Source organism: Coregonus clupeaformis, unplaced genomic scaffold (assembly GCF_020615455.1).
Source record: "Coregonus clupeaformis isolate EN_2021a unplaced genomic scaffold, ASM2061545v1 scaf2701, whole genome shotgun sequence".
Taxonomy (NCBI): domain Eukaryota; kingdom Metazoa; phylum Chordata; class Actinopteri; order Salmoniformes; family Salmonidae; genus Coregonus; species Coregonus clupeaformis.
The window spans coordinates 18,074-27,500 of NW_025536155.1; the positions used below are offsets into that span (position 1 = coordinate 18,074).

The 9,427-nt window shown below is 45.9% G+C and overlaps 1 protein-coding gene and 1 long non-coding RNA gene across 2 annotated transcripts in view; one reads left to right on the forward strand and one right to left on the reverse strand.

The window, feature by feature from the left end:
• The first annotated feature begins 5,426 nt into the window (after positions 1-5,426).
• On the forward strand, positions 5,427-5,671 carry LOC121586852. The gene is made up of 2 exons (XR_006003978.2): positions 5,427-5,600; positions 5,641-5,671. It is a non-coding gene; the product is annotated as an uncharacterized LOC121586852 (long non-coding RNA).
• A 2,280-nt stretch (positions 5,672-7,951) lies between these two features.
• The window catches only part of LOC121586850 (N-terminal EF-hand calcium-binding protein 1-like), a 31,707-nt gene continuing 30,231 nt past the window's right edge, over positions 7,952-9,427 (reverse strand). The window contains exon 8 of the mRNA XM_045219741.1: positions 7,952-8,139. Within this exon, the coding sequence (XP_045075676.1) occupies positions 8,111-8,139 (29 nt within the window). The 3' untranslated portion in view covers positions 7,952-8,110. The remainder of the gene's footprint in view (positions 8,140-9,427) is intronic.

Here is a 9,427-nt window from a genome sequence, read left to right on the forward strand (position 1 = left end):
CGGTAGGATAGCGCTCAGTGACAGGTCATTTTGGGCTAACGGTAGGATAGCTCTCAGTGACAGGTCATTTTGGGCTAACGGTAGGATAGCTCTCAGTGACAGGTCATTTTGGGCTAACGGTAGGATAGCGCTCAGTGACAGGTCATTTTGGGCTAACGGTAGGATAGCTCTCAGTGACAGGTCATTTTGGGCTAACGGTTGGATAGCTCTCGGATAGCTCTCAGTGACAGGTCATTTTGGGCTAACGGTAGGATAGCTCTCAGTGACAGGTCATTTTGGGCTAACGGTAGGATAGCTCTCAGTGACAGGTCATTTTGGGCTAACGGTTGGATAGCTCTCGGATAGCTCTCAGTGACAGGTCATTTTGGGCTAACGGTAGGATAGCTCTCTGTGACAGGTCATTTTGGGCTAACGGTAGGATAGCTCTCAGTGACAGGTCATTTTGGGCTAACGGTAGGATAGCTCTCGGATAGCTCTCAGTGACAGGTCATTTTGGGCTAACGGTAGGATAGCTCTCAGTGACAGGTCATTTTGGGCTAACTGTAGGATAGCTCTCAGTGACAGGTCATTTTGGGCTAACGGTAGGGATTGCGCTCAGTGACAGGTTATTTTGGGCTAACGGTAGGATAGCTCTCAGTGACAGGTCATTTTGGGCTAACGGTTAGGATAGCTCTCAGTGACAGGTCATTTTGGGCTAACGGTAGGATAGCGCTCAGTGACAGGTCATTTTGGGCTAACGGTGAGGATAGCGCTCAGTGACAGGTCATTTTGGGCTAACGGTAGGGATAGCGCTCAGTGACAGGTCATTTTGGGCTAACGGTAGGATAGCGCTCAGTGACAGGTCATTTTGGGCTAACGGTAGGATAGCTCTCAGTGACAGGTCATTTTGGGCTAACGGTAGGATAGCTCTCTGTGACAGGTCATTTTGGGCTAACGGTAGGATAGCGCTCAGTGACAGGTCATTTTGGGCTAACGGTAGGATAGCTCTCAAGACAGGTCATTTTGGGCTAACGGTAGGATAGCGCTCAGTTACAGGTCATTTTGGGCTAACGGTAGGATAGCTCTCTGTGACAGGTCATTTTGGGCTAACGGTAGGATAGCTCTCAGTGACAGGTTATTTTGGGCTAACTGTAGGATAGCTCTCAGTGACAGGTCATTTTGGGCTAACGGTAGGATAGCGCTCAGTGACAGGTCATTTTGGGCTAACGGTAGGATAGCTCTCAGTGACAGGTCATTTTGGGCTAACGGTAGGATAGCTCTCAGTGACAGGTCATTTTGGGCTAACGGTAGGATAGCGCTCAGTGACAGGTCATTTTGGGCTAACGGTAGGATAGCTCTCAGTGACAGGTCATTTTGGGCTAACGGTTGGATAGCTCTCGGATAGCTCTCAGTGACAGGTCATTTTGGGCTAACGGTAGGATAGCTCTCAGTGACAGGTCATTTTGGGCTAACGGTAGGATAGCTCTCAGTGACAGGTCATTTTGGGCTAACGGTTGGATAGCTCTCGGATAGCTCTCAGTGACAGGTCATTTTGGGCTAACGGTAGGATAGCTCTCTGTGACAGGTCATTTTGGGCTAACGGTAGGATAGCTCTCAGTGACAGGTTATTTTGGGCTAACGGTAGATAGCTCTCAGTGACAGGTCATTTTGGGCTAACGGTAGGATAGCTCTCAGTGACAGGTCATTTTGGGCTAACGGTAGGATAGCTCTCTGTGACAGGTCATTTTGGGCTAACGGTAGAATAGCGCTCAGTGACAGGTCATTTTGGGCTAACTGTAGGATAGCTCTCAGTGACAGGTTATTTTGCGCTAACGGTAGGATAGCTCTCAGTGACAGGTCATTTTGGGCTAACTGTAGGATAGCTCTCAGTGACAGGTCATTTTGGGCTAACGGTAGGATAGCTCTCAGTGACAGGTCATTTTGGGCTAACGGTAGGATAGCTCTCAGTGACAGGTCATTTTGGGCTAACGGTAGGATAGCTCTCAGTGACAGGTCATTTTGGGCTAACGGTAGGATAGCGCTCAGTGACAGGTCATTTTGAGCTAACGGTAGGATAGCTCTCAGTGACAGGTCATTTTGGGCTAACGGTTGGATAGCTCTCGGATAGCTCTCAGTGACAGGTCATTTTGGGCTAACGGTAGGATAGCTCTCAGTGACAGGTCATTTTGGGCTAACGGTAGGATAGCTCTCAGTGACAGGTCATTTTGGGCTAACGGTAGGATAGCTCTCAGTGACAGGTCATTTTGGGCTAACGGTAGGATAGCGCTCAGTGACAGGTCATTTTGGGCTAACGGTAGGATAGCTCTCAGTGACAGGTCATTTTGGGCTAACGGTGGGATAGCTCTCAGTGACAGGTCATTTTGGGCTAACGGTTGGATAGCTCTCGGATAGCTCTCAGTGACAGGTCATTTTGGGCTAACGGTGAGGATAGCTCTCAGTGACAGGTCATTTTGGGCTAACGGTAGGATAGCTCTCAGTGACAGGTCATTTCGGGCTAACGGTAGGATAGCTCTCAGTGACAGGTCATTTTGGGCTAACGGTAGGATAGCTCTCAGTGACAGGTCATTTTCGGCTAACGGTAGGATAGCTCTCAGTGACAGGTCATTTTGGGCTAACGGTAGGATAGCTCTCAGTGACAGGTCATTTTCGGCTAACGGTAGGATAGCGCTCAGTGACAGGTCATTTTGGGCTAACGGTAGGATAGCTCTCAGTGACAGGTCATTTTGGGCTAACGGTAGGATAGCTCTCAGTGACAGGTCATTTTGGGCTAACGGTAGGATAGCGCTCAGTGACAGGTCATTTTGGGCAAACGGTAGGATAGCTCTCAGTGACAGGTCATTTTAGGCTAACGGTAGGATAGCTCTCAGTGACAGGTCATTTTCGGCTAACGGTAGGATAGCTCTCAGTGACAGGTCATTTTGGGCTAACGGTAGGATAGCTCTCAGTGACAGGTCATTTTGGGCTAACGGTAGGATAGCGCTCAGTGACAGGTCATTTTGGGCTAACGGTAGGATAGCTCTCAGTGACAGGTCATTTTGGGCTAACGGTTGGATAGCTCTCGGATAGCTCTCAGTGACAGGTCATTTTGGGCTAACGGTAGGATAGCTCTCAGTGACAGGTCATTTTGGGCTAACGGTAGGATAGCTCTCAGTGACAGGTCATTTTGGGCTAACGGTAGGATAGCTCTCAGTGACAGGTCATTTTGGGCTAACGGTAGGATAGCTCTCAGTGACAGGTCATTTTCGGCTAACGGTAGGATAGCTCTCAGTGACAGGTCATTTTGGGCTAACGGTAGGATAGCTCTTAGTGACAGGTCATTTTCGGCTAACGGTAGGATAGCGCTCAGTGACAGGTCATTTTGGGCTAACGGTAGGATAGCTCTCAGTGACAGGTCATTTTGGGCTAACGGTAGGATAGCTCTCAGTGACAGGTCATTTTGGGCTAACGGTAGGATAGCTCTCAGTGACAGGTCATTTTGGGCTAACGGTAGGATAGCTCTCAGTGACAGGTCATTTTCGGCTAACGGTAGGATAGCGCTCAGTGACAGGTCATTTTGGGCTACGGTAGAGATAGCTCTCAGTGACAGGTCATTTTGGGCTAACGGTAGGATAGCTCTCAGTGACAGGTCATTTTGGGCTAACGGTGAGGATAGCGCTCAGTGACAGGTCATTTTGGGCAAACGGTAGGATAGCTCTCAGTGACAGGTCATTTTGGGCTAACGGTAGGATAGCTCTCAGTGACAGGTCATTTTCGGCTAACGGTAGGATAGCGCTCAGTGACAGGTCATTTTGGGCTAACGGTAGGATAGCGCTCTGTGACAGGTCATTTTGGGCTAACGGTAGGATAGCTCTCAGTGACAGGTCATTTTGGGCTAACGGTAGGATAGCGCTCAGTGACAGGTCATTTTGGGCTAACGGTAGGATAGCTCTCAGTGACAGGTTATTTTGGGCTAACGGTAGGATAGCTCTCAGTGACAGGTCATTTTGGGCTAACGGTAGGATAGCTCTCAGTGACAGGTCATTTTGGGCTAACGGTAGGATAGCGCTCAGTGACAGGTCATTTTGGGCTAACGGTAGGATAGCTCTCAGTTACAGGTCATTTTGGGCTAACGGTAGGATAGCGCTCAGTGACAGGTCATTTTGGGCTAACGGTAGGATAGCTCTCAGTGACAGGTCATTTTGGGCTAACGGTAGGATAGCTCTCAGTGACAGGTCATTTTGGGATAACGGTAGGATAGCTCTCTGTGACAGGTCATTTTGGGCTAACGGTAGGATAGCTCTCAGTGACAGGTCATTTTGGGCTAACGGTAGGATAGCGCTCAGTGACAGGTCATTTTGGGCTAACGGTAGGATAGCTCTCAGTGACAGGTCATTTTGGGCTAACGGTAGGATAGCTCTCTGTGACAGGTCATTTTGGGCTAACGGTAGGATAGCTCTCAGTGACAGTATGAGTATTGAACAACCTGATTGAAATGAGATACAGAGACCGACAACAATATATTACCTTTATTTCTTACCACTGAATGCTTTACACACATTAAAATACATCCAATAACTCCAGAATCCATTTTGTTCAGAAATGTACGGTGACCTGTTGGTTAGCTTGGATTGTTCTCATCCTCCAAGCATACTGCTGCTCCACAGGGAGAGCCTGCACCCACACCCACACAATCTACAACACTACACTCCCTGTACCGTACAGCCATGTAGAGAAGCATACTGCTGCTCCACAGGGAGAGCCTGCACCCACACCCACACAATTTACAACACTACACTCCCTGTACCGTACAGCCATGTAGAGAACCATACTACTGCTCCACAGGGAGAGCCTGCACCCACACCCACACAATCTACAACAGTACACTCCCTGTACCGTACAGCCATGTAGAGAACCATACTGCTGCTCCACAGGTGGGCTGCATCCCAAATGCCACAGTATAGTGCAGGGCTCTGGTCTAAAGTAGTGCACTATATAGGGAATAGGGTGCCATTCTCTGGTCTAAAGTAGTGCACTATATAGGGAATAGGGTGCCATGCTCTGGTCTAAAGTAGTGCACTATATAGGGAATAGGGTGCCATTCTCTGGTCTAAAGTAGTGCACTATATAGGGAATAGGGTGCCATTCTCTGGTCTAAAGTAGTGCACTATAGGGGATAGGGTGCCATTCTCTGGTCTAAAGTAGTGCACTATAGGGAATAGGGTGCCATTCTCTGGTCTAAAGTAGTGCACTATATAGGGAATAGGGTGCCATTCTCTGGTCTAAAGTAGTGCACTATATGGGGAATAGGGTGCCATTCTCTGGTCTAAAGTAGTGCACTATATAGGGAATAGGGTGCCATTCTCTGGTCTAAAGTAGTGCACTATATAGGGAATAGGGTGCCATTCTCTGGTCTAAAGTAGTGCACTATATAGGGAATAGGGGGCTCTGGTCTAAAGTAGTGCACTATATAGGGAATAGGGTGCCATTTGAGACACAGCACTGGAAACTCTGCTGATGTTGTGATGTCATACACAGTGATGATGTCATCCATCAGGGCTGGACACCATTGGCTGGCGACTACTGATGAGATCATTGATTAATAAAGGTAAACATCGAACAAGGTAAACATCTAGGAGCATGGAACACTATCATCAATACAAGGTAAACATCTAGGAGCATGGAACACTATCATCAATACAAGGTAAACATCTAGGAGCGTGGAACACTATCATCAATACAAGGTAAACATCTAGGAGCGTGGAACACTATCATCAATACAAGGTAAACATCTAGGAGCGTGGAACACTATCATCAATACAAGGTAAACATCTAGGAGCGTGGAACACTATCATCAATACAAGGTAAACATCTAGGAGCATGGAACACTATCATCAATACAAGGTAAACATCTAGGAGCGTGGAACACTATCATCAATACAAGGTAAACATCTAGGAGCATGGAACACTATCATCAATACAAGGTAAACATCTAGGAGCGTGGAACACTATCATCAATACAAGGTAAACATCTAGGAGCGTGGAACACTATCATCAATACAAGGTAAACATCTAGGAGCGTGGAACACTATCATCAATACAAGGTAAACATCTAGGAGCATGGAACACTATCATCAATACAAGGTAAACATCTAGGAGCGTGGAACACTATCATCAATACAAGGTAAACATCTAGGAGCATGGAACACTATCATCAATACAAGGTAAACATCTAGGAGCGTGGAACACTATCATCAATACAAGGTAAACATCTAGGAGCGTGGAACACTATCATCAATACAAGGTAAACATCTAGGAGCGTGGAACACTATCATCAATACACAGCTAATGAGGAAGGGACACAGAGGTCTGATACATACAGTGAGGGAAAAAAGTATTTGATCCCATGCTGATTTTGTACATTTGCCCACTGACAAAGAAATGATCAGTCTATACTTTTAATGGTAGGTTTATTTGAACAGTGAGAGACAGAATAACAACAAAAAAATCCAGAAAAACGCATGTCAAAAATGTTATAAATTGATTTGCATTTTAATGAGGGAAATAAGTATTTGACCCCCTCTCAATCAGAAAGATTTATGGCTCCCAGGTGTCTTTTATACAGGTAACGAGCTGAGATTAGGAGCACACTCTTAAAGGGAGTGCTCCTGATCTCAGTTTGTTACCTGTATAAAAGACACCTGTCCACAGAAGCAATCAATCAATCAGATTCCAAACTCTCCACCATGGCCAAGACCAAAGAGCTCTCCAAGGATGTCAGGGACAAGATTGTAGACCTACACAAGCCTGGAATGGGCTACAAGACCATCGCCAAGCAGCTTGGTGATAAGATGACAACAGTTGGTGCGATTATTCGCAAATGGAAGAAACACAAAATAACTGTCAATCTCCCTCGGCCTGGGGCTCCATGCAAGATCTCACCTCGTGGAGTTGCAATGATCATGAGAACGGTGAGGAATCAGCCCAGAACTACACGGGAGGATCTTTTCAATGATCTCAAGGCAGCTGGGACCATAGTCACCAAGAAAACAATTGGTAACACACTACGCCGTGAAGGACTGAAATCATGCAGCGCCCGCAAGGTCCCCATGCTCAAGAAAGCACATATACAGGCCCGTCTGAAGTTCTCCTCTGAATCATTCAGATGTTCATTGGCAAACTGGGTGAAAGTGTTGTGGTCAGATGAGACCAAAATCGAGCTCTTTGGCATCAACTCGCTGTGTTTGGCAACAAACATCGCCGTGTTTGGAGGAGGAGGAATGCTGCCTATGACCCCAAGAACACCATCCCCACCGTCAAACATGGAGGTGGAAACATTATGCTTTGGGGGTGTTTTTCTGCTAAGGGGACAGGACAACTTCACCGCATCAAAGGGATGATGGACGGGGCCATGTACCGTCAAATCTTGGGTGAGAACCTCCTTCCCTCAGCCAGGGCATTGAAAATGGGTCGTGGATGGGTATTCCAGCATGACAATGACCCAAAACACACGGCCAAGGCAATAAAGGAGTGGCTCAAGAAGAAGCACATTAAGGTCCTGGAGTGGCCTAGCCAGTCTCCAGACCTTAATCCAATAGAAAATCTGTGGAGGGAGCTGAAGGTTCGAGTTGCCAAACGTCAACCTTGAAACCTTAATGACTTGGAGAAAATCTGCAAAGAGGAGTGGGACAAAATCCCTCCTGAGATGTGTGCAAACCTGGTGGCCAACTACAATAAACGTCTGACCTCTGTGATTGCCAACAAGGGATTTGCCACCAAGTACTAAATCATGTTTTGCAGAGAGGTCAAATACTTATTTCCCTCATTAAAATGCAAATCAATTTATAACATTTTTGACATGCGTTTTTCTGTTGCTATTCTGTCTCTCACTGTTCAAATAAACCTACCATTAAAATTATAGACTGATCATGTCTTTGTCAGTGGGCAAACGTACAAAATCAGCATGGGATCAAATACTTTTTCTCTCTCACTGTAATAATTCAGAATGACTTCACAGTACACGTTGACATTAGTGTGTGTGCAGTTCTTCCCAATGACAACGTTAATGATAAAACTCTATAAACTACGTTTCCGATCGATAACGGTCCTCAGTCGGCCTGGCGTGACGTCATCTTTAGTTGTTGTTTAGTACCCACCAGGATGCTGAGAAGAAAAGAGAAGAGAGGGAGAGGAGAGAGAGAGAGAGAGAGAGAGAGAGAGAGAGAGAGAGAGAGAGAGAGAGAGAGAGAGAGAGGGAGAGAAGAGAGGGAGAGAAGAGAGAAGAGAGGGAGAGAAGAGAGGGAGAGAGGGAGAGATAAGAGAAGAGAGGGAGAGAAGAGAGGGAGAGAAGAGTCAGACTAACTCACATATTGAACCGTGCTTCCCTGGGAGGCTGGAGGGAGCAGATGGTCGTGTTCAAGAAATAGATAACTAGATTGATTGAGCTGGCAAGATGGAACCAATGGACTGGTGGTCCTCTGTATCTCAGTTGGTAGAGCATGGTGCTTGCAACGCCAGGATAGTGGGTTCAATTCCTGGGACCACCTATATGTCAATAACAGCTAGCTTTCAGTTCCCACAGTCCTTGAGAAATAGTTTTTTGCTAAAAAGCTATTTTTGTCTAGTTGAATGGAAAACTATTACAGTACCTAGGTTTCCATCCAATTTGCGACAGATTTTCATGCGAATATTCAAATATCAGCAAATTTTCCCACCAGAGATGTGTTTCCATCAAACGGACTTTTTGCAGATAAAAGGCTGTGAGTGATGACGTAGTGCACATAAAATAACTTTTGTGGTTAAATTCTCATGTACCGAATGAAAAAATACAAGTTAAATGGTTTTCCAACGCATTTTCAACTCTACTGATGGTTTCGTCACAAAAACTGTTGCGCTAAATAGCAGATGTGCCCGCTCTGGTCTTGGCACGTGCGCTCCAGCCAACCGCTGGCAGATACAGAGGGCCAGGCTATCTACATTATGAGATCATTATGGATAAGAGCCATATTATTTGTATTTGTACATGTCACCAGAATAAGACCCTCGATATTTATTGGAAAGGAGCATCAAGCTCATCACCGTGCACTTTCACCACCCTGTGAAGTTCACCATAACTTATTTCATCGGTAGCCTAATAAACTGCATCCCAAGTCTTTCCAAAGTGTTAGTGACTCCAAGTTTACTTTGATATGATGGTTATTATATCAATATTTGCGCATAAATGTGTTTCCACCGCAATTTCTCAACTAATTAATCGTACCGACACAAAAAGATTTCCCACCATGTCGAAAAAACTAATTGTCTGTCGGCATTTATAAAATTGTACCGGCATTTCCTGTTTCCATCAGCCAGGTAACCATCCGCATGACATGGTTGGATGGAAATCTAGTTGGTAAGGAACTAAATTGTTACCCGAAAATGATTTGATATTGATATAAAAACTGCTACATTG